Source organism: Chanodichthys erythropterus, chromosome 21 (genome assembly GCF_024489055.1).
Source record: "Chanodichthys erythropterus isolate Z2021 chromosome 21, ASM2448905v1, whole genome shotgun sequence".
Lineage (NCBI taxonomy): Eukaryota > Metazoa > Chordata > Actinopteri > Cypriniformes > Xenocyprididae > Chanodichthys > Chanodichthys erythropterus.
Genome location: NC_090241.1, coordinates 20,715,047 through 20,740,842, shown reverse-complemented (window position 1 = coordinate 20,740,842; position 25,796 = coordinate 20,715,047). Strand labels below are relative to the sequence as shown.

Sequence of the window (25,796 nt, the reverse complement as noted above, 5' to 3'; positions counted from 1 at the left end):
ATTAGAGCATTCAAAAATATTGTGGCTCTTCCAAGATTTATAATGGGAGTGAATTGTAAACGTGATTTTGAAGCCCAAAAAAAGCACATCCATCCATCATAAAAGTAATCTATATGGCTCCTGGGGGTTAATAAAGGCCTTCTGAAGCGAAGCGATGCGTTTTTGTAAGAAAAATATCCATATCTTTATATACTGGAATCACTGGCTTCTGTACACGAGTCTATTCCGGCAGAAGAGTGAACTTTGACCTGACGCATGACGTACTGACAAACACGGAAGCGCAGAGGATAAAAAAACAAAAAAACAATTAGAAGTCTAAAACAAGCTTGGAGGGCGAGTAAATTATGGGATAATTTTAATTTTTGGGTGAACTAACCCTTTAGTATATAGGAAATACAAATTTATCAACAATCATTTGGTCCCAAATCAGGTAGCCCCTACTGAGTGATGGTTTAATATTTTAGGCTAAATTTAAGATGAATAGAAAAAAAGAGCTTCTCCTTCAGGCATTTATTTGTACCCGATTCATCAGAAATATTCCTACGGCCTTTTTCCAAGGTTTTCGCAGTTCGATAAACATCTGTCAATCAGTATGAGTGACTGATGCTCTTCTCTCTGCAGTCACGTCCTTATGCAGAAGCTTGTTTCAGCTGATATCTCGACTTGCATAATAAAACCACTACAGACACCCCCAACCAGTCTATTAAATGGCCTAACATTGCAAGCAATTCAGATGTTTTGTGACTAGCTTTCCATTTAGTTCCTTTCCTTTATGATGTTTTAACTTGCATTTTATGAGAAGTTCTCCTTTTTAAGAATCACTTTTTAGTGAATCATGTCCTTTTTCTTTCTCATGTTCAAGACACAGTCTTAAGTCATCTAGGGAACTTTTTAAGGGATAGTTGTAAGTTTGCCATTCTTTTGCAAGCTGTTAAAATGATTCTTCATCTGCTTCAGTATGATTCACGAAGCCATTCTTCTGTTTAATTGACACGGCTTCACTTCCTGAGGTGCTGACGTGCTGCTTGCTGATAAAGTCATGGTTAACACTGTTCCTTCACGCTTTAGACCCTGTGACTATTCTTCTGGTAGACCGCTCGAGTACATCAAACGCATGTAGGTGCGGGAACCTGCTGTAACTGTTTTATCCTGTTTGCAGGCTCTTAATACCACAATGAAAACTTTTTCAAATGAACTTAAAATAAAGGTAAGTTTAGTTTTCATGGACAGCTTCCTTTGTCATGGAGATTCTTCTATCTCAAAAGTATTTAAATACAAAGGTTATTGTGTCTATATCATATGGATTAAATATATTTTAGCCTTTAATTATGTTATACTACCGGATACTGTAATATCCTTATCAATTATTGTAATCAAATTTACATTGCTTTATGGCTATTTTTCTCTATAATTAACCTTGTCAATTGAGCAGAAACATAAGCATTTCTCTACAACAGAGTTATAAACAGTTCCCGAATATGTCATCCAATAAATGGGTAAGATTAAAGAAAACACATCTACAATTTGTAGACATTTAAATTTCTGATAATGTTCTTACCAGTAAACAACAATAACATTATTTGATTATTAACTTATAATACATCAAGGCCTATATTACTTGATAATATATAGGATTTCTTTTCATACAACGGTTTTCAATTTTCCAGTGTTGTATTTTTAAATAAAACCTCATTAGCATTTCATCCTGGCGCTTGCTAAATTAGCAATATCTCTTTCTGTTATGTTTTGACATGTACGGAGGCTTATGATTGGACTACCTTTGTTGCCAAAAACTGGCAATTTAAAACATTTAGGAGTTTTTCTTGTCATTAAGGCTTTATAACTCCACATGAATTGTCAGAACACCATGCAGAACAACATGTTCTATTCTAAAGGGAAACTCCACTTGCAATGTTCAGTGATGGCCACAAAGATCTCACTATTTCTAACTCCCCTCAGTTTATGACTAAACCCACCAGACAATCTGTTTGTTTTCCTTTTGGCAGTTCTGTATAGAGACCAGATATACCCTAAAAAGACTCTTCTCAAGATTATTTAACCAACATCAGGATGAGAGCTTCAAATAGACCAGAATGGTCAATACTCTACTTAAAATGAACGTCTTACATTTGACATCAATTTTTATCTATTTATTTGTATGAAACTGACATAAAATCTTAAGCTATGGGAAAGAAATTATGAAACTGTAATTAGGGTAGGGCGATTAATCGAAATCATAATAAAAGAGAATGCGCGATTTCTAAACTGCAGAAAGCACGATTTTTCCGCCAGCCCCCTCAGTGTGCAATCTGAATGCAGTGGCCTAAATCTAGCATGAGAACAGATCAGAGCAGGTTTACCATTACGACATGGAAGAAAGCACAGAAACAAGGATGGTGAATTCAGGGCAGGATAAGGCCTTGACCAAAAAAGAAAAAAATAAATAAATAAACATCCATGGTTTGGGAATATTTTGGATACATGAGAGATGTGCTACGTCCGAAATCACATACTGCCCGAGTAGGTACTACATTTGAATTTACTTAATTTGAAGACCATTAAAAAGGCACTCTATATAGATTGAATATAGGTAGTATGAATGAAATTCGGATGTAATACATCTTTCATGTCGTTACTGTCACGTGACCAACCAATTCCTCTCTCGGGGGGCTTACGGAATAGTAAAGTGTCCATCAAATATGCAATTCAGGAAATACTCTTTCAAAATCGTGATTAAAATCGAAACTGCAATATTGATTAAAAAAATTGTGGTAGTGTTTTATGTCCATATCACACAGCCCTAACTGTAATTCATATTTTTAAGTGGCTAGTACAGCAATTTAAATGTGGTTCCTCGCCAAAACAGGCTCTATGGGAATTAAATGTTTCCATTTTTGGCAGATTAGAAAAATTAACTGAATCAAAGAAACAAGAATGAAAATAAACATACTGCAACTTATTTTTCTTTGTGTGAGAGAGGGGTTAGTACTGTTATTTAAAAGGGATTCCCCACTAAAACATCTATAGGAACTGAATATCTCCCACAGAGTCACTTTTGTCCATACTGTATCAGATTACCAGCATGAATTTGTACAGATGACATAATCAAACAGTACTGTAGTAGTATAGCATATTGTTGTGGTCCCTCTATTACTTAGAAATGGTTAGTTGATGTATTTTTTAGAATCAAAGGGAAATTTTAAGTTTCTCCTAGAAATGCCAAGTCAAGACAACCACAATTCAACAGTTTTGTGTTATCTGATGAATTTCTTTAGAAAATTTGATTTTTAAGAGTAGCCATCCTTCAGTAAACAGAATGTGATTTGTAATTTGTGTAATATGTGCTAATGGCCAATCAGTCTTGATAGAGTATATGAATTTAAGTGTAGAGATAGACCAATAATCAGTTTGAAGAACAATATTTTTACCATGTAAAAACCATAAATGTTATTAATATTATCATGTTTTCCAAGACAAAGCCCAAAAACAAATATGAAAATAACTTTGCATAAATATAATGAAACTAATATTATTAATAAAATATTGATAACGTGCATTATGTGTTCATAATACTAATATATGGGTTAGTTATTTATTATTGTTTTTAAGAAAATCTATTGCATATCAGTTATGGGACATTTTTATATGAAAAATAATCAGCCTCGGTCGATCCCTCCAAAGCACATCAAATATACTTCAACCCCACACGCTGCTGTTCAGCAAACAGACAGCTTGTGATAACTGTGTACAAATGTTCAGATTTATATCGACAAAACTGCAGTCACGGGAGCAACAAGTTTAACCATTTAACCACTGTAGATTCAGAGCATGAGAAAAACATCAAAAAAAATGTCAATGCTTAACAAGTTAGCAACAATAACACAGAAAACAAAACTAAGGATTTTTCCTACAACTTCCAAATTGCGAAGGCCTGACTAGGACCTAGTGTGCTTTAAAAAAAAAAAAAAAAGTGACTCTCCATTATTATTTTACAGCCGTTCGTCATCCAGCAGTCTCTACATTATCGGACACAAAGAGATTAAAGTTGACGGCATTATTATCTACAGTTTAAGTCCAATAACTGCAGAATTTGTTCTATAGACTCAAATGAGTTCCTCCTTCAACACTCTTATCGACATATTTAGCAGTAACGTTACCATACACAAACTAATAAGAGAATATCACAACTTGATGTTTACTAACATCGCACATGAAAAGAAAAGACATAAACAATCCCCCAGAGATCAGACACACAATCAGGATGTGAAGAGTTACGGCCCTCGTCCTTACCTCGTCAGGCAAAGCTACTTCCGTTTAATTTCGATCATTACAGACGTTTGAACACTTCCTCTTGATATTTTGTTGATGTAAACCACTCGTTATTTAACTCCAAAATGTTCTCCGATAATATAAGGTTTATCCCACGAGATAAATTTTCAAAACAAACTTCACTTTACAGTAGAACAAGCCGTGGTTAAGTCTTCATGATCAACTAACCTTTCCTGTCAAGCGTCGACCACATTCCCGAAAATAGGGTAAAGACGAGCTCTGTCACACGTTGCTTATTGGCTCCTCCTGCTGTCAATCAAAAGCTGCACCAATGACGTTAAAATCTAGGCGGAGATTAAACTAGTGGATTTCTGTTATGGCTACAGCCTCCGTATATAGTTAAGACTATTTACTATGATACATGCGATTAAACTTACAGTTAGAATGTTAATCCTGTGTGTACTGAGGTGATGTAAAAATAATTTACACCAAACATTTAAACAAAACATCAGATAATAATACATAGCCGATAGTTTTCAAACAAATGATTCAAAAAATTACAAATTATTACAGTTGTAGCTATAGGCTAATCATAAAACTTCAGTTTAGTTAAACAGTGCAGTAGCATTAAAATATTTGGATTTAATAATGTACATTGACATTTTATAGGCTCATCATAATTGATTCATATTGCTAATTATGCTTCTCAATTACAAGTAATGGTTAGGCATTGCTGCCGTTATATATTGTATCTATATAACATATTACTGCACAACACTTAAAGATGTTTCACAGATTCATAAATAATAAATATAGCCTATTTTTACATAAACACCCTAGTTTAGACTGTAGAAATACCACTGGGCTACATTTAATGGTTACATGTAATTTTACATATGTAACCAGTATAACAATCTTCATCTTCTTGTATTACTTTTGTAGATATACAGCTATGTGTACTGATATTTCATCAAGCATGTTCCACTGCTTCCGCTTTATTCAGTCTCTGTTTTTAAAATAGAGATCAGCAACACACTAAGCCCTCTCTGATTACACTGAAGGTCTTTAAGACCAAGAAGGTTTAAGCCTGCCATGGAAGGGAGGGACTTCCCGTCCTCACCATCAGATGAGTTGCCAGAAACTGTGGGCTGCAGTTTCACAAGAGGGCTGCAGAGCACACTGGGAGAGTGTGGCAGATCAATAAGTTCAACAGAGGACCGTTCGGGTAGACAGTTTCAAAATATGTATATCTGAGCTTTAAATGTTTTAATAGTAAAGTGACAAGTACATATGCACTAATAGCCTAAATCTTTTAATTGTTTCAACATTTACATATATGTTGACAGAAAACAGTGAATTGTTTGCATTAGACAACTATCTCAGATAATATGTGTTGAGATGTGTTGATAATAATACAGCTTAAACACTGAGAGGGGGGAAGGTCCAGTTGGAAACTCCTGTCGTTGGATGAGTCATACGCTATAATTGGTAGGTGATGAGTCTACGTGCAACACTGCCATAAGCACTCAAACAAAATCTATAATGCATTGCATTTCTCATAGATCTGAAGAAAAACTCAACAGAGGTCAGGAACAAACAAATATGTAGATAATAGATAATATGTAAACATCAGATAATATGTAAACATCAAATTGAAAACAACCCAGAAATTATCTTTTTTAACATATAGTTGTATTAGTGTATTTTTATTTCTCACTTTGTTACAGAAACCGATTACTCACTTTTACATTATCATTCTAAAATGAGCAGATGACTCAATTTAGAAGAGTGTTAAGAAGGGTGTGTAACATAGGAAAAGTGTCTGCTGGGGCTAAATTACTAACAGCATGTTGAAATGATTATAAGGCAAAAGGGCAGAATACACTCATACTATATATTTTTTTAAAATCTTTATGGTGTGCACACAAATGCTATGAACATAATAAAGTTTTCACTAACTTCTTATAAATGTATTATATGTAAATAAATGTATATAAATAATTTATACTATATATATATATATATATATATATATATATATATATACACTTCTGTTCAAAAGTTTGGGATCTGTAATTTCTTTTTAAAATAAATCTCTTATGCTCAAGAAGGCTACATTTATTTGATACAAAATACATTAAAAACTGTAATACTGTGAAATATTATACAATTTAAAATAACTGTTTTCTATTTTAATATATTTTAAAATGTAATTTATTCATGTGATGGTAAAGTAGAATTTAGCTCGTCTTCAGTGTCAATTGATCCTTCAAAAATCATTCTAATATGCTGATTTGCTGCTCAAGAAACATTTCTGATTATTGTCAATGTTGAAAACAGTTGTGTAAAATTTTAAGGATTCTTTGATGAATAGAAAATTCAAAAGAACAGTATTTATTTCAAATAGAAAGCTTTTGTAACATTATTTTTTTTCAGCAAGGATGCATTAAATTGATACAAAAGTGACAGTAAAGACATTTATAATGTTACAAAAGCTTTCTATCTCAGACAACAATTTAATGAAAAGAGAGAAAGCAGATTTATTAAACTTCTATTTGACCTCTATTATATTTGATTTTCAAACTGTTTCATGTAAGCAAACATCTCTTTATGTACTACAGTTTGCCCTAAAACAAGTGTAAATATATGTACAAGGATGGGAATTCACATTTCTGACAATATTTACACAGATTTGCATAAGACATAAGGATGTATATCCAACAAATTTTGCAACTTAAATACATTTTGTGGTAATACTTTACAATAAGGTCTCATTTGTTAACTTAAGCTAATGTTTTAAGTAACATGAACTAACAATGAGCAATACATTTGTTAAAGTATTTATTCATCTTTGTTAATGTAGTTAATAAAAGTCCAGCTGTTCATTTTTGTTCATGTTGGTTTACACTGCATGAACTAATGTTAACAAATACAACTTTTGATTTTAATAATGTATAAGTAAATGTTAAAATAAACATGAACTAAGATGAATAATGCTGTAGAATTATTGTCAATTCTTAGTTCATGTTAACTAGTAGTTAACTAATGTTAACTAATGAAACCTTATTGTAAAGTGTTACCCATTTTCTTATATCTTAATATATAACTAAAGTATGTGCAAAGTTTGATTGCAAGTGCAAATTATTTAGATTAAATAATTTGTTTAGTAGTGTGCATAAAAATACAAAATATAAATACTTCATAAACTTTTCAACATTTCATGTTTCAGAGGATACATTAAAGAAACTGTAGAACATTATTTGAAATGCAAACATTGAAAAGCAAAGTGTTCTCTTCATTTTCACTATGGTCCTGATGTCTATAGGAAATACAATGAAATAAGAATAAAATATTACATATATAAGATTAATAAAAGATTTTTGTCTTATTTCTCAAAACATCTATAATATTAAAATGAATGTCAACAGGTTTTTGCTAGATAGCAGGAGAATATGATTTAACATTATACTGATGACAAAAGCTACCATAATGTGCATAATTTCATGCATAAAAGTCAATCCATTTTTACAGTTTTATTAAAACAGAAGTGCTTATCTCTTTATTAAATTGTATTGTTTTGTTCATTTTCTTGTCTTTTACCTCTTGCTCACCTGTTAGAAAAAACTTTTTATGAGGCTAGATGTCAAGATGGCAGCCATCCTTCAGTTATCACAGTACTGTACCTTTAAGATGGACAGCATCAGCACTGTGATAACTGAACCAGGGCAGCCTGTCACATCAAGCAGATCCAGGGCGGTAGTGCTTCACGCGTCTTCTCTTCCACGTTCATTCAGGGGTAACAACTTTGACTTTAAATATCACAGATAAAGTGTGAATTCCACAGGTTTACTCTATTCAAAATATAACAAATATATTATAACATAGGCTAATTAAACCTAAAAATGTATATAATTATAGAAATGAGTAGATTGAGCATTTTATTATTTAACATAGCCTAACTTATACTGTGTAGCTAGCAAAAATGTAATATCATGCCACATTTTCACTGGATACACTGCATTAAATGACAGCTCCCAAGAGATTCAATACCTTCGTTTTGAGCTTTAATTATTCATAAACACCGCCCCTGTGACGCCAGACTTGTTATGGTAACACTGACTCCACCTTCTATGCTTTGCTCTCGTATTTGGCAAGCAAGTGGTTCCTCCCACAGACTCCGCCCACAGCTTCCCCGCCCTCCGTGCGAATCTCTTCTTGTAAACAACTCCATCAGCGCGTCGTGTTTGCCATCTCAGGACAGTGGAAACGCCTGCCAAATAATGACAAAACATCTGCCTAACATTCCTATAGCGGCTGTTTCGAGGGAAATAGGAAGAAAAAAAACATTTAAATGGGTTAAAACGGGAATATTCTTGCTGTTATAGTGTGTTGCGACTTCTCATGGAAAAATGTTTATGTTTGATGAAACTACAGTTTTAAATAAAAGTAATTTATGTGAGGAACATTCGAGCAATATAATTTATAAACTACAAATGAATACAATGTGTTTGAGAAAAAAGCCCGTTAGAACGTCATGAAGTCAGTAGAGTCTACAATAAATTATACATAAGTTATTACACGAAAAGGCATTACATGATCATATGTCATATAATATCACAACAAGTATCGTAAATATTCTGCGTGTAAAGCAGCTGTTCTACTTGCAATTTCGATTCGTTTTATAGTCTTATATCTCGTGAGTCTTCTTATTGTAGTGTATTGATGCGCGCTAACGCCCAACAGCGCGCGCACACACCCCTCTCATAGCAAAAACAAACACCACGTACTTCTAAGGTAAAAACATTAATGTAATATAACCATCACAGTTAGACAGATGCATTATTCTACCCATAGCAAAAGTACTTACTTGCATTTTCAACGCTTAACTCCCGTGTTTACGTGAATATTTTTAATGACGCAGCAAGCGCCTTACAGCGAACAACGTGATTGTCGCCATTTTTTGTTGTTATTGAAATCTTCAAGCCATGTGACAATAAAATAACACGCTTCCGGGTCCTGACGCTCAAAGTTCAGCACTTTCTTTAGTGCAGAATGGCTGTTGTCCTATAGAAGGTTTGAAAAGTCGTCTGATTTTGACAGTGCATAGCCGAAGTGAACTGCGTTTTATATCCCTTATGTTCTGACGCCACCGTAAGGCACCTCGGAAATAAATGTTTGACATGTTGATTAGCTTATATGGCGGACTCTATTTCAGTGGTTTTCGATCTTTTTGACTCCATGTACCTGTGGCTTTTATGATGTAATGATGACAAAGCGGCTTGTTTTTAAACTTTTTTTATTGACAGAAACTAGATAAAAATAATTAACTATGATTCATTTTTACACGATTAAGTTAGAACTTTGTTTTGAATACAAATTGTTTAAAATTAATTAAAATAAGACACTGAAATATTAAATATGTCCGTTTACATATTATACATAAAGCCTTTTGTGTGTGTGTGTGTGTGTGTGTGTGTGTGTGTGTGTGTGTGTGTGTGTGTGTGTGTTTTCCCCAATTTATTTCACTTTGTTTCATATGCGTGGCCCCATTTATAAATTTGATGAGGCCCTATGGGTTCTGGCCCTTTCTCTCTAGCTGGATATGTGGTAGACGTGTGTGACATAATTTTGAAAACTTTAAAGTAAGCAGTGCTGTGGCATCTGAGGAATGTTTGCACCAACATCACAGTAAACAAAGTGTGTCTGTCCTAAATCAGACAGGGGGCAACAACGACCATACTCCTATACGGTGCAACTTAGTATATTTTTCAGTGCGACGCTATACTAGAGGCGTTTTAAAACAGGGCGTTTATGTTTCTCCTCCATTTATTTGCAGAGAGGAGACGCTCACGTCTAGTGTAACAAGTGTGTCTGTCCTAAATCAGACAGGGGGCAATATCACACCAGTTATACACATATGTTGACCACAGTCAGTTGCATGTGGAGAGAACAACAGTTGTGTCCCAAATGACATAGGCTACCAGTGTTGCCAACTAATTTTCAGGGGAAGTTGCTAAAGGCAGATCGTTTTGTTGCTAAAAGTTGCTAAATGACATTGTGACGTAATTGCGCCATGACGTCATTGCGTAATCGCAACGCAAAACTACATAGATATTTGAAATGCTAATTTAGATTTGTTTGTAAAATAAATACACACACACACAGCATTTTTAAAATGAATACAAACAACATTTTTTCATGACCAGATTTATTTTTATTTTTAAATACAACAGTGATATTGAACAGTTAAACACTTTATTGTGGAACAATTATTTTTTTATGTAGGCTATTTTCCTTTTAACCAGTGAAACTACACATGAACTGAACAATTAAAGCCCTGTGGTAGTTAATATGCTACCTAAATGATCGTGCCTTTTTGTGTAGCCCCACCCCCACTCGTTGTTTTTTTTCTTCCGGTTTTTACAGCTATTTCCAACTATCTTAAAGGTGCTAAAGAGGATCTTTTCGTCTACTGAGAAACCAAAGACTGTTACTGAGTTTTTGAAATTAACGCATGTGTAAGAACAACCCCCTTCCTTCACAGCTCAGTTCAAAGGAACGCCTCCCAAAACTTGTGCACGAGTATTGGAACACGAGTGTTTACCACCTGCATCTGCTGTGTCGTGTTAGTGGATTCATTATGTCGGACTCACCGCAGGTAACTCATAATCTGCAGTTGTTACTCCTGTCTCCTGACAAAAACATTGCATGTGGCGCCTGTGGAGTGTGGAAAGTTACGTCTCTCACAAAGAATGTCATGGCAGTGATTGACAAGCCAGAGGGCCAATCTTTTACGCGATGATCGCGTAAACGATTGGCTGATGTTTTTAAGGCCCTACCTCATGCACAGATGATGTATATTAATATTATTCCTTTTAGTGCACCTAATAAATAGTCTTTTATCAGTTAGTAAAGAGTTTCAAGTAATATTGCAAAAATATATAAAACAAAACATCCTCTTTAGCACCTTTAAGGAATTATGAATCAACCGCTCAGTCTATTTAGCTAGCTTGTACGTGTGCTGTTTTGATTAGAGTCACTTTCCAAAAGTTGCTAAAATTTGCCAAATAAATGTTAAAAATTGCTAAATTTGTTGCTAGGTGCTTTTTGGAAAAAAAGTTGCTAGTGTAGTCTGAAAAGTTGCTTAATCTAGCAGCAAAATTGCTAAGTTGGGAACACTGTAGGCTACATTATGCGCTTATACTATGCACTATGTACTCTACTTTCAAGTGTATGGATTTTATAAGCCCCCTTTTTATAGCTCCTCCCCCTCCCCTACTTAAAGGTATAGTTCACCCAAAAATTTAAATATTGTCATTACTTACTTAATCTCAAAAAGTTCAAGTTAACTTGTAGGTAACTAATGTTAACTAATGAAACCTATTGTAAAGTGTTACCCATTTTGTTATATCTTAATAACTAAAGTTTGTGCAAAGTTTGATTGCAAGTGTTTATTGGAAGAGGAAATTTAGATTAAATAATTTGTTTAGTAGCGTGCATAAAGATACAAAATATAAATCCTTCATACACTTTTCAACATTTCATGTTTCAGAAAATACATTAAAGAAACCGTAGAACATTATTTGAAATGCAAACATCGAAAAGCAAAGTGTTCTCTTCATTTTCATTATGGTCCTGATGGCTTTAGGAAATACAATGAAATATGAATAAATCTCATGTAAATAAATCTCTAGTGTAACAAGTGTGTCTGTCCTAAATCAGACAGGGGGCAATATCGCACCAGTTATACACATATGTTATCCACAGTCAGTTGCATGTGGAGAGAATAACAGTTGTGTCCCAAATGACATAGGCTACATTATGCACTTATACTATGCAATATGTACTCTACTTTCTAGTCATGTATGGATTTTATAAGCCCCCTTTTTATAGCTCCTCCCCCTCCCCCCACTTAAAGGTATAGTTCACCAAAAAATGAAAATTTTGTCACCCAATTTTACTCACCCTCAAGTGGTTCCAAACCTGTATGAGTTTCTTTTTTTCTGTTGATCACAAAAGAAGATATTTTAAAGAATGTTGGTAACCAGACAGTTGACGACACCCATTGACTACCATAATAGGGGAAAATGGTTTGGTTACCAACATTCTTTAAAATATATCCTTTTGTGTTCAACAGAAGAAAGAAACTCATACAGGTTTGGAACAACATGAGGGTGAGTAAATGATAACATTTTCATTTTGGGGTGAACTATCCCTTTAAGGAAAGCTGTGATGTTTGGTGCATGAAATGTCCAATGTTCCTTCGCTTTATTAGTTAAATAAATGCTTAAACCGGCATTTGAAATGCAGTTTTTCTTTTTGTAATTTTCAGTGTGGACACACTATTTATACTAAAATAAATGGCATAGAATAGTGCATACGTGTAAGATTTTTTTTTTTCTTCTGTAAAGATCCTCTTTCAAGATATCACGTGCCCCTCTAACTTAAATCTCTCCAAATAACCATATGAGGAAGCTAAACGTCAGTTATTTTCAACAAACCAGTTTTCAACTAGTGGTAAGTAAACAAACGCTTGCAAACGGAAATCGCGTTTGCCCCGGGTAACCATAGCAACAGTACGTGGACTTAAGCTGTCATTCATTATCACTTGTAGATTTTCATATCATACAAATATCACAAGAACGTTTTGTTTATAATTCCCTGTATGACCCGCACATTGTATTTAAGAGATTTTTTTATGTATTGCGGTCAAGTGCAACCGTTTTAACTAAATACTTAAACGACCATACGGTGCAGCTTGTGTATATTTTTCAGTGCGACTCTATACTAGAGGCGTTTTAAAATAGGGCGTTTATATTTCTCCTCCATTCATTTGCAGAGAGGAGACGCTCACGTCTACATAAAGAGCAGTAGGCGGTGCGTCAACGAAGGGCTACACGATTTTAATGAAGTGACAACGGGCTCTGTTTTCTCCGTGGAAATAACAGTTTAATAGTACAGTACTCTGTTGGGTGGGTAAGTTTGTTTGTTGTTTTTGACCTAGAACTTTTTAAGTCGCTCCTTGTTGTGTGATTTTGTGGTTTTATTCGATGTTACAGGTCCCCACCCCTCATTCTGCACTGAAGATCTGCTTTAACGCAACTGTAATCTCTGAATTGTATGCAAACGCGCACTACATTGCAAACTGTGTCAAATAAGTGCGTGATTTGCATGGTTTCAGTAGTAATGCTGGACTCGTTTTTATTGTAAACAGGGCAGTTCGGTGAGGATATGTCCAAGTTATTCCGGGCTGTTATCATGGGTCCCCCAGGCTCGGGGAAAGGGACCATCTCGGAGAGGATCGCGCACAGTTTCGGCCTCAAACATTTATCCAGTGGAGACTTTGTTCGAGAAAACATCTCTGCCAAAACGGGTGCGTGCTTTGCAAAAATTTACAAACTTTCGGTTGCTTTCCTGGAAGCTTCTTATCTCTAAAGACCTGTCGATATCAACAAATGCTAGATGCACAGTGAGAAGGGATGTATTTTTCATATGAATGGGTGTAACCAACTTTTGCGGTTTATATAGGCTATTCAGATTGTGTTTTTTAAGATTCTTTAACTTCAAAATTTTGCCAGTGTGGAATATGTGGTTAGTACACCCTGGTCATGATGTTTAGAGTTCATGTGAGGTAAATGCGTTTAAAAGTTGCCATGCTGGCAAGATGCCACTCAACATTTCTGTTTTATTTCGCTGTTGCCATGCAAAACTCCCGTATTAAGACTTCAGCTGGCATTCATACAAGTAGATAAAGACAAAGGAATTTTCATACTAATCATCACACTATATACACATTCAGGTTCCTCATTATAAATGAGCTAGAATGGACTTTTTATGCTTAGTAAAGTTATGACTCATCTTTTTTGCAACATAAAGGCTTGGTTAAAAAGAATATAACTTTTTGCTTTAACACATTTTTCCCCCCATTTTAGTAAATACACTTTTGTGCATTAGTCTTTGAAGGCTGAGAGTTGATTTAGCTACCAGAAAAATATACTGTAACATTTCAGTTGTGGCTGTGTGGCATAGCTTTTAACTGTAAAAAGTTGAAATTTGTGTCTTGACATTAGGATTTTTTATCATACTTTGTTTTCATATTCTAAATTCTATATGACATCAGTGGGCATCAGACGCTCATGTGACTGCTCGATCTATTATATGATTAACAATCTAGCTTGTGGTTAAAATCATATGATTAATAATTGATTCGTCCTAGTTAAAGGTTATGTGTACACTTTAAGTTTGAACGTAAGCAGAATGTTGTTAAGTATGTCTTTTAGAAATTTCAGCTGCTTTCATTCTTGGAGGAACATTATTTAAACAAATATATTAAGCCATATAGGTTTGATGATTATTATGGAAAAATATGTTTTCCATTCATTCCACTTTTTTTTTTTTTTTTTGCAGAAGCTGGTGTTCTAGCTAAGACATATATAAAAAAAGGATTGCTGGTGCCAGACCATGTCATGACACGTCTTCTGCTGCCTAGATTGGAGGAGATGACCAAATGCAGCTGGTTGTTGGATGGTATGGTGGTAAATCCCATTAAAAAGTCACCATAAAATCAAAATGGACAGTTCTTATTTTTTTCATGGAATATTGCAGCATTAATTATAAATGATTTATACTTTCACATCATTATTTTTTTAAATCCATCTTCCCTCGTAATAATAATAATAATAATAATAATTAAATAAAAATAACTTCCTCTCCCTCTTGCAATGACATCTCGTCTCTGATGGACAAAATAAAGTTCCACCCTTACATTTTTTCTTGTTGGAGAAGCCGTTTCACTTGTATATATACACATCACAATAGGGAAGAAAAGACTATCGCAACTTCCATTTCATGGCAACTTTAATCTTTAATCCTTTTGCTATGTTATTATTTTTATTTATTTATTTAGGACTAAGCAAAATCTCTTTAGAGGAAGCAAAACTTTCATTTCTTCATTGAACAGAAACTAAAAACAATCTGCAGTGTTACTAAATTTAGGAAGTAACCTAAGAGTATTGGAAATATGTTGCCTCATATTCCCTATTTTCATTTTAATTGATTAGTGATTTGTGAGGTCAGATAATCAAGATGTAATCAGGATGTTAGGATATTAGACATTGATTGAAAAGGTGTGCAGTGTGACCTACAAAATATCTTGTTACATGGATTAAACTAGTGTTCCTGTATTGCAGGACTGTACAGATTAAAGCACAAAGGCTAATCCCAACTAAAGACTAAAATTAAAATATACCAACAAAAAAGTATCTACACTCAGTCATAAGTAATGAAAGCAGGTGCCCCACTGGCAGTGCTATAATAAAAAAAACACATGTTTTGTTTGTATGATTGTTTTTATCAATATAGCATTGCCAGCGGGGGGCCCACTAAGGATGTAGTATTGAACACTTGACATTTATACATAGTTACGAAACTACACATTGCAACAAAAGTGTGACATTTCAAAATAGCATTTATTCATAACCTTCAAATGACATCATAAAATGTTATAATGAAATGAAGAAAATGCAATCACTCATACGTGAATAATTCAGGTGTGCGCATTAACTTTTTGGCCTGTATTAAGTGTTAGAAGTCATTTTTGTGAACTTACTTTCAGGTTTCCCTCGAACACTAGCTCAGGCTGAAGCCCTAAACAGTGCATGTGATCTGGATGTAGCCATCAACCTCAACATCCCTCTGGAAACACTGAAGGAAAGACTGCGGCATCGCTGGATACATCCATCCAGTGGGAGAGTGTATAATATGTGCTTCAATCCTCCCCGCGTCCAGGTGAAAATACTAGTTTTTATTGTTTCTGCACTGAAACCTTAATTCAGAAGTCTTATTATTTAAACTCCTACTACTCAGTCTGACTCCTCCTTTGCTCCAAAAGCAGGTTGAGCAACAACATCAATGTATAGCACATTATCCTCCTGTTAAATTGAGTAAATATAGTATTGTGTCACAAAATATGCACTGCATTTTTAAGGGTGTCCTAGAATCAAAAATCGAATTTACCTTGGCATAGTTAAATAACAAGAGTTCAAGTGAGTCTCAAACTCCATTGTTTCCTCGTTCTTGTGTAAATGTCATTTGTTTAAAAGACCTCAGAAGAACAGGCGAATCTCAACATAACACCGACTGTTACGTAACAGTTGGGATCATTAATATGTATGACCCAAATATTTGCATATGCCAGCCCATGTTCAAGGCATTACACAAGGGCAGGCAGTATTAACGTCTGGATCTGTGCACAGCTGAATCAACAGACTAGGTAAGCAAGCAAGGACAATAGCGAAAAATGATAGATGGAGCAATAATAACTGACATGATCCATGATTACATGATATTTTTAGTGATATTTGTGAATTGTCTTTCTAAATGTTTCGTTAGCATGTTGCTAATGTACTGTTAAATGTGGTTAAAGTAAAAAATCTATGGGGTAGTTTGAGCTGAAACTTCACAGACACATTCAGGGGACACCTTAGACTTATATTAAATATTGTAAAAACTGGTTCTAGGGCAACTTTAAGCAAAACAGAAATTTTTAGGGAGCAAGCATTTTTGTGCACTTTCTACCTGATTTAGCCCATACAAACAGTTTTATTGGTATGAATTTATGTGTTTAGGTTTATTTACTGATATTAATAATATTTTGAATTTAATAAAATTAGTTAATTTAGATGTTACCATTTTTTAACTGTGGCTGTGTACTTAATTTACTACTGAACTAGGGAGTTGATTGAGACACAAGATGTGTCCTATTTCACAAATGGGAGTTGTGTTCACACTGAAGCTGAAACCTAATTTTCTTTCAATGGAAAACACCATATCCTTCTGTGTAGTAGAAAGTTAAAGTCATTTTAGTTCACCCAAAAATGAAGATTATGTCATTTATTACACACCCTTGTGTCGTTCCTCACCTTTGTTCATCTTCGGATCACAAATTAAGATATGTTTAATCAAATCCAATGGCTAAAAATATCAAAATAGTGACTTTATTCCACAATATCTAGTGATGGGCGATTTCAAAACACTGCTCATCCACCTTCTAGCAGAGTTTAGGTCCATCATTAAAGACCCCTAAACCAGCTAATAAAAGGTCTTTGAAAGTACTTCAAAATTACAACCAGGTGTTTTGCAGCAGGGTTGGATCTAAACTCTGTCCCTCTAGGAGTAGGACTTGGTACACCCCTGGTGTAAAGGGTTTAAAGTTCTCCATGTGACACCAATGGCTTAAACTCAGTTTTATGAAGCGATCTGAGTGCTTTGTGCAAAAAAAAAAAAAAACAGAATTTATCACTTTATTTACAAAATAATATTATCCAAAGCGTGTTCACACAACAATGGCAGATCTCGCTTGAACACAACACGCATGCGTTGTGACTTGTGAAGTTCTTGTGAACGCACGTTGCAGATCAATATTTCTTAAGTAAAGTGGTAAATTATGTTGTTTTTTTTTTTGTGCAAACAAAACACTTGCTTCATAAAATTGAAATTAAGCTACTGAATGTTATGGTATGCTGGTGTAGAGAAGAGGCAGATACGGATTTCCACAATTGCACGTAGTATTTAATACATAGAAGGCAAGGAGAACCAAACATACACGTTATACAACATTCAAGACGGACCAGGAGTGAAGGGAGTGAGTGCAATATAAAGGGAGTGCTAACAATAGAGTCCAGGTGCAGGTGATGAGTGATGATGAGGAACTGACGAGGGAAGTGAGTGCAGGTGTGGAGAACAGGAGGATTCTGGGAAATGGAGTCCAGGGAAACAAGGGATCTGTAACAGTACCTCCCCCTCCCGGTAGGCGCGTCCTCGCGCCGTAGATGTAACAACCGGGAGGGGGGCGGGCGCCCTGGAGACCTCAAACCGGAGCAGGGGATGGAGTAAACTGGAGTGGAGGTCTCCAGGGCAGGTCCAAAAACCGTGGCGGGTCAGGAGCCGTGGGCAGCCATGGCGGGTCAGGAGCCGTGGGCAGCCATGGCGGGTCAGGAGCCGTGGGCAGCCATGGCGGGTCAGGAGCCGTGGGCAGCCATGGCGGGTCAGGGGTTGAAGGCAGCCATGGCGGGTCAGGAGCCGAAGGCAGCCATGGCGGGTCAGGTGCAGCGGGCAGCCATGGCGGGTCAGGTGCAGCGGGCAGACATGCAGCGGGCATACATGGCGGGTCAGGTGCAGCGGGCAGCCATGGCGGGTCAGGTGCAGCGGGCAGCCATGGCGGGTCAGGAGCCGAAGCCTTCGAGGCGTTGAGCCCAGGCGTCGCTGAAGGACTGGCGGGTGATGGCGGAACCGAAGGCTCCGCCGACCGAAGCGCAGCCGGGGCTCCAGAAGGCCGCAGTTGAACACAGACGACAGACAACAAAGTGAACACTAGGGGGAGTGAGGAAGCCAACTGGAAGCGAGGGACGGAGGGACGGAGCGGAGACGGAGGAGTGCAGTCCAGAGGGGAAGGCAGGCTGACGAGGGACCAAGGTGTGAACGGGGGCAGGATGGAGACTTGTGAGGCTGGAGGACTGATGGGCAACGGTGGAGCAGAGGGAGGTTGGAGCCAGGGTGTAGGTAATCGCCCAGAGGTCCGAGGTGGAGATCTGGGCGAGGGGGCTTGAGGTGAAGGTTCAGTGAAGACAGACATGGGAGGCGGGAGAGGGAGGCAGGGAGGGAAAACAGTCTTTGGGCTGGAGGGTTCAACAACACAGTTCATAGGAGCAGTAGGTTCGGCGGCGGCGGCGGTTGGAGCGGCTGGTTCGGCGGCGGCGGCTGGAGCGGCTGGCTCGGCGGCGGCGGCTGGAGCGGCTGGCTCGGCGGCGGCGGCTGGAGCGGCTGGCTCGGCGGCGGCGGCTGGAGCTGAGGGCTCGTAGGCGGCGGCTGGAGCTGAGGGCTCGTAGGCGGCGGCTGGAGCTGAGGGCTCGTAGGCGGCGGCTGGAGCTGAGGGCTCGTAGGCGGCGGCTGGAGCTGAGGGCTCGTAGGCGTCGGAGACTGGAGAACTTTGCTCGGCGGCGTCGGAGACTGGAGAACTTTGCTCGGCGGCGGGGACTGGAGAACTTTGCTCGGCGGCGGAGACTGGAGAACTTTGCTCGGCGGCGGGGACTGGAGAACTTTGCTCGGCGGCGTCGGAGACTGGAGAACTTTGCTCGGCGGCGGGGACTGGAGAACTTTGCTCGGCGGCGTCGGAGACTGGAGAACTTTGCTCGGCGGCGGGGACTGGAGAACTTTGCTCGGCGGCGGAGACTGGAGAACTTTGCTCGGCGGCGGGGACTGGAGAACTTTGCTCGGCGGCGGAGACTGGAGAACTTTGCTCGGCGGCGTCGGAGACTGGAGAACTTTGCTCGGCGGCGGGGACTGGAGAACTTTGCTCGGCGGCGGAGACTGGAGAACTTTGCTCGGCGGCGGAGACTGGAGAACTTTGCTCGGCGGCGGAGACTGGAGAACTTTGCTCGGCGGCGGAGACTGGAGAACTTTGCTCGGCGGCGGAGACTGGAGAACTTTGCTCGGCGGCGTCGGAGACTGGAGAACTTTGCTCGGCGGCGGGGTCTGGAGAACTTTGCTCGGCGGCGGAGACTGGAGAACTTTGCTCGGCGGCGGGGACTGGAGAACTTTGCTCGGCGGCGTCGGAGACTGGAGAACTTTGCTCGGCGGCGGGGACTGGAGAACTTTGCTCGGCGGCGGAGACTGGAGAACTTTGCTCGGCGGCGGGGACTGGAGAACTTTGCTCGGCGGCGTCGGAGACTGGAGAACTTTGCTCGGCGGCGTCGGAGACTGGAGAACTTTGCTCGGCGGCGTCGGAGACTGGAGAACTTTGCTCGGCGGCGGAGACTGGAGAACTTTGCTCGGCGGCGGAGACTGGAGAACTTTGCTCGGCGGCGGAGACTGGAGAACTTTGCTCGGCGGCGGAGACTGGAGAACTTTGCTCGGCGGCGGAGACTGGAGAACTTTGCTCGGCGGCGGAGACTGGAGAACTTTGCTCGGCGGCGGAGACTGGAGAACTTTGCTCGGCGGCGGAGACTGGAGAACTTTGCTCGGCGGCGGAGACTGGAGAACTTTGCTCGGCGGCGGAGACTGGAGAACTTTGCTCGGCGGCGGAGACTGGAGACCTTTGCTCGGCGGCGGAGACTGGAGACCTTGGCTCGGCGGAGACTGGAGAACTTGGCTCGGCGGAGACTGGAGAACTTGGCTCGGCGGAGACTGGAGAACTTGGCTCGGCGGAGACTGGAGAACTTGGCTCGGCGGAGACTGGAGAACTTGGCTCTGTCCAAAAGTCTATAAGCCAGGCCACCTCACTTGGTGGCTCGCACAGGGTTGGAGCTGCAGGCTCGGAAAGGGCTGGAGCGGGCTCGTTCATCCCCTCAAATACAATTAAAATCCCCACAGGCACTGGAGCTGGCTCTGTGGGGACTGGAGCTGGCTCTGGAGATACTGGAGCTGGCTCTGGAGATACTGGAGCGGGCTCTGGAGATACTGGAGCGGGCTCTGGAGATACTGGAGCGGGCTCTGGAGATACTGGAGCGGGCTCTGGAGATACTGGAGCGGGCTCTGGAGACACTGGAGCGGGCTCTGGAGACACTGGAGCGGGCTGCTTCCTCCTCCGCTGCTTTCTGGACCCAATTGAGGCATGTGGGTCCAGCATGGGGCAGGCAGGGAGTTTGCTGGAGGGGTATGCGGAGGAAGACGGAGGTTGACTGACTGGCCCGGCCAACCGTGTTTCTGGATGGACTGGACGACAACACTCATCCTGAACCTCATCTACAAAGAATTTGGAGCCATTTAACCACAAAATTAAATTGATAGTTTCACTTAAGGAGAAACAAAAAACAGGTTCATCAAAACGGATAGTGTCATCATCCAATCCATCCAAAAACAGGGAGATCAAAACTGCTTCAGGCCAGTCAGACAAATAAGCGATCTCAACGAACTCCTCCACATACCTCTCCAGCGAACGACCTACCTGCAGGAGCCCGATAAGGCGATCGCTGGCTGTCAGGGTGAGAGGTGTTGGAGGAGCTGGATCCAGGGAGCTGGGGAAAGTCTCCATTTTTTTTTTTTTTTTTTTTTGTGAAAATCCAACTTCTTTGGTCCGTCTTTCTGTTATGGTATGCTGGTGTAGAGAAGAGGCAGATACGGATTTCCACAATTGCACGTAGTATTTAATACATAGAAGGCAAGGAGAACCAAACATACACGTTATACAACATTCAAGACGGACCAGGAGTGAAGGGAGTGAGTGCAATATAAAGGGAGTGCTAACAATAGAGTCCAGGTGCAGGTGATGAGTGATGATGAGGAACTGACGAGGGAAGTGAGTGCAGGTGTGGAGAACAGGAGGATTCTGGGAAATGGAGTCCAGGGAAACAAGGGATCTGTAACACTGAAGTCACTGGAATACTTTAATGATGTCATTCCTATCTTTCTGGACCTTAGAGTGGTAGTTGCGATCTGTATGGAGGGACAGAAACCTCTCAAACTTTACACTTAATTTGTGTTCCGAAGATGAACGGAAATCTTATGGATGTGGAACGATACGAGGGTGAGTAATAAATAATTAACTGCTCGTCCATTTATGCACGTCATGCTCTTATACAATGTAAGGTGGTTCTTAGAGCCCACTGGTCTAAATGCGGACTTGCTCCAACCATTGATCCAAAATGTGACAGGTGTCACTTGCAACCAGCCACACTAACTCATATTTCTTTTGACCGGCTCAGCTCTCTCCTCATTTTAAGGGTTGTTATTTGATTCTTTTTCAGCTATTACCTCCGTAGAAACTCCAGCATCGCCTTTTGTTGGACTTTTTGTGGTGTTGGCCATCAGTCTTTTGCTGCCCACTCATTTTACAAATTTTTTTGTTCTTATATTTTATGAAATTAGATATTAGATATTATTAGATTTTCAGTGGACTACAATATTTTTTATTAAAATTTGGCAGTCCTTTCTTGCACATTTTAAAACTCTCCAGGACTATATGTGACCCAGGACCACAAAACCGTTAGGATAAGACAATCTAAAGACAAAAAATCTAAATATTGAGAAAATTGCCTTTAAAAGTTGTCCAAATGAAGTCCTTAGCAATGCATATTACTTACAAAAATAAAATTTTGATATATTTATGGCAGGACATTTACAAAATATCTTCATGGAACATGATCTTTACTTAATATTCTAATAATTTTTGGCATAAAAGAAAAATCGATAATTTTGACCCCTACAGTGTATATACCCGTGCGACTTATGGCTGGTTTTGTAGTCCAGGGTCACATATATGCATGTGTATAAATAGGGATGTATGTATGTTTTTTACATTTCACTATTGTTGTTATTATCATTTTTTATATTATTTTGTTTTATTTTATTTATTTTTCCCTTTGGCTCTGTCTGAAGCCTTTTTTGATTCTAAAATGTTTAAAACATAAACAAAAAAAATCTTTATTTTACTCTTTTGTATACTTTTTTGAGTAAAATAAATGTGACAAAAATGAAGATAAAACATTTTTATGTTACACAATCTTTGGTCACACCTGTCTTTAATATACTTGCATAAAAAAATGTTCGGTAATTGTTAGCCTTGCTAATTTCTGTTGTGTTTTCAGGGGATAGATGACATCACAGGAGAGCCATTGATTCAACAGGAGGATGACAGACCAGAAGCCCTGGTGGCCAGACTGAGACACTACAAAGATGTTGCCAAACCTGTCATAGATTTCTATAAGTAAGCTCATAACACATTTATAGGAATTACCATTTCATTTTGGAATGAAATCCAAAACTGACCCAGTGTGCTTATGATTATACAGTACTTCTGAATCAAATGAACAAATGACTTGCGTACCTTGTACCTTATTTTACTAACAGCAATGTAATTCTGTGTACCTTTGAAGGGCTAAAGGCATCCTGTACACATACTCAGACACAGAGACTGATCAGATCTGGCCGAATATCAGCACACTTCTCAGCACAAAGATCCCCACCATCCAGTCAGATGCACGGTGTGCTTCAACTCACTGAGGAAATCCTCTGACAATCTTACATCCAACGTGGCCTCATTTCAGAGGAATTACTGATTGACCACATCGATTTCCAAAGATTCCATGTTATGATTGCAGCTTGTCCGTTTGTAGTACAGTAATATTATTCATAGTGCTATCTTTGATTATTTCAATTGTTGAAAAGATTCCACAAATTTCTAGAACTTGCTCTCCAATTTTATAAAGTGTTGTGGTTCCTAGATTTGATTCAGAGTGCACAGATTTAATTAGGTGTAATTAAATCACATATGAATAATAAGTGAAGGGTGACTTTGACACATGTGACTTTGTCTAAATGAATGAGAAACTGTTCAAGCATTCCAATGAGATTCTAGCCAGATTCAATCATTTGGAGGAGGCTTTACTTTATATTGACTGTCGTGTTTGCATTTCTCACATATTTCATTGTAGTGTTATCATTCTACTACACACCATAAGGAATGCTATAATTATGTTTATGTGTTTTACAAGCTCTATAATCCAAATATGCCCATATGCCTTGGAAAAGTACAATTTCTTAAACTGTTGAAAATGCTATTGTGGACACCAGGCCTTATTGTTTAAAATATGTTGATAGAATGTTTAACTGTGTTAAAAAATCAAACCAATGTATTGGTAACACTATAGCAAATGGCTGTATATAAGTATGATGTGATGAAATATCCCTATTTCATATCAAATGTTTGTTAAACACTGCCTCTTTTTTGGTGAATACTGTTCGGCATTGCATTTTTAAGAGCCATATCTGAGAGAACTTTGATTAGAAAGAATCTAGTGAGGTTACATGATTATATATTGTAACTATTTGTAAATTAATAACTGTGACTGTGTTCAGCCATAACAACAGTGATATCTTTTTATCCAGAAGATTAAAGCACAGATTTACCAGAAACCACAGATTAAATTACAATTAGATTCAAATTTGTCATCAAAACAGAGAGAAGATAAAGGATCTCAGAATGTTAGGCACACATTACCTTGTGATACTTATCAAACTATCTTTATTTTTCTCTGTTTGCTTTTCTTTTATTCTTTCTTGCTTCCCCTTCTCTCTCTCTCTCGTTTTCTGTTTCAGTCCTATATACCAGCCAATAAATGTTGGAGAAAACACTCATAATAATTCTACGCCCTCTTGTTGTGCAATACCATGTATAAGAATTTATATGCCTGAGCTTTCCTTTTTTTTCCCCCAAAGAAAATAAACTTATTTTCTCAGAAATTTGAAGTGTATTCTTTTGTATTGTATCTTTATTATTCATTCTTATGGAAATTGTCCTTTGGCCACCCACAATACACATAAAACATTCACAACACATAAAACATAATTCACATAATATTCAATAAACTAATTGACAGTGGAACAAAGAATGTCCTAAAAGTATTTTTATTTGTTAGTTCACCCTAGAGATAGTGCCTTCCTGATGTCAGTTTTGGACAGTTCATTGAAGAGGGTGTGAAAGATTATGAACATTCATTTATTTCACCCACTGTACTTCTTTATGACAAGGACTTTTTTGGAGGAAGCTTCTTTATGTATAATATATTGTATAAGGATTATTATTAGCGTTATGGATGTAAAAACGTCCTACGTAAAAGCGACGTCACGTCTGACCAGCTATTGGGAGGGTTGTCCTCATTCTGGGGGCTGCGCGTTGACGTTTACGTCCGAATTATACTACGGCGAAGGGCAGGCTAATGAATATTAATTAGGTTAAATGACAGGACGCTGCCAGAGGACGTTTACGGAGCAACGTCACCATAATCTAATAAATATTCATGATTTCAGCCTCAGCCATAGTAACACGTACCATCTGCTGCTGTACTCTGTGCGCGGCATGAAGGAAGTCCCGAAACGTACCAAAAAAGATGTCATTGCTGAACGGAGTCTCAGTATGACGCGCATCTAAAATTATCATAATCTCACCTCGCATAAAAATAGATAAGTCTGACGGCTTAATATTACTAAAATAAAACAAAACAAAAAAGGAAGAAAAATAAATCAGTGATAGATTTGACTCCATTTCAAGAATCCATTCCGTGATTTCCTAAATATGAACGGTTTCGTGCATATTTTGTACAGTTATTGAACATTTTAAAAAATAAAAATAACATATCCATAAAAACAATATATCCAATCCAATCTACTAATCTAGATCAAATTGAGGTCCTTGTGAATTTACCTTGTGGGCTTTGATTCGATGATGCTGAAGTAGCTCATCGTTGCTGCAACAACAGTATCTGCTCGAGAGCTTCTTCGAAACGCAGCACGATTCGCTGGGACATGCGCCAATCTGACCTTTGACAGCTAGCGAATGACAAATGAAAGGTCAGCGTTTCTGACAGCAGCTGGGGCATCGGAGAATGAGAGACAGTGCATCGAAAGGTAGGAAGAAAATGCTGTTTAGATACAACTGAATGTATTTATTATTAGTAGCGGTAGTCATACAGCACTGAATGAGACACTTCGATCTTACGTAGTGAAATGTTATTAATAGCCTATGTATAAACCGT

The 25,796-nt window shown here is 38.3% G+C and overlaps 3 protein-coding genes across 9 annotated transcripts in view; 2 read left to right on the top strand and 1 right to left on the bottom strand.

Annotated features, from left to right (window-relative positions):
- The window catches only part of jak1 (Janus kinase 1), a 36,195-nt gene extending 31,390 nt beyond the window's left edge, over nt 1-4,805 (bottom strand). Inside the window, exon 1 of one of the 2 annotated variants that reach the window (XM_067374691.1) lies at nt 4,498-4,805. The gene's annotated coding sequence lies outside the window, so the exon portion shown is untranslated. The other variant, XM_067374690.1, reaches the window with a different exon arrangement.
- Nucleotides 1,065-24,495, top strand: ak4 (adenylate kinase 4). Of its 6 annotated transcripts, none has more exons than XM_067374697.1 (8): nt 1,065-1,207; nt 13,109-13,245; nt 13,329-13,387; nt 13,484-13,642; nt 14,677-14,796; nt 15,884-16,056; nt 22,851-22,969; nt 23,139-24,495. In XM_067374697.1, the coding sequence occupies exons 4-8, from the start codon at nt 13,501-13,503 to the stop codon at nt 23,263-23,265; spliced, it is 681 nt and encodes a 226-aa protein (XP_067230798.1). In that variant the 5' UTR covers nt 1,065-1,207; nt 13,109-13,245; nt 13,329-13,387; nt 13,484-13,500; the 3' UTR covers nt 23,266-24,495. The 6 variants fall into 6 exon arrangements, with proteins under 6 accessions (XP_067230798.1, XP_067230800.1, XP_067230802.1 ...); XM_067374699.1 differs by lacking the exon at nt 1,065-1,207 and adding an exon at nt 8,049-8,065 and having other exon boundaries at nt 13,109-13,241; XM_067374696.1 differs by lacking the exon at nt 1,065-1,207 and adding an exon at nt 8,050-8,065.
- Nucleotides 24,496-25,627: 1,132 nt separating this feature from the next.
- dnajc6 (DnaJ (Hsp40) homolog, subfamily C, member 6) overlaps nt 25,628-25,796 on the top strand; it is a 40,575-nt gene continuing 40,406 nt past the window's right edge. The window contains exon 1 of the mRNA XM_067373552.1: nt 25,628-25,668. The gene's annotated coding sequence lies outside the window, so the exon portion shown is untranslated. The remainder of the gene's footprint in view (nt 25,669-25,796) is intronic.

Coding starts and splice junctions, on each gene's coding strand:
- ak4 (XM_067374697.1), top strand. CDS start 13,501: ATGTCCAAGTTATTCCGGGCTGTTATCATGGGTCCCCCAGGCTCGGGG. Junction 13,643..14,676: donor AAACATCTCTGCCAAAACGG/GTGCGTGCTTTG, acceptor TTTTTTTTGCAG/AAGCTGGTGTTCTAGCTAAG. Junction 22,970..23,138: donor CCTGTCATAGATTTCTATAA/GTAAGCTCATAA, acceptor GTACCTTTGAAG/GGCTAAAGGCATCCTGTACA.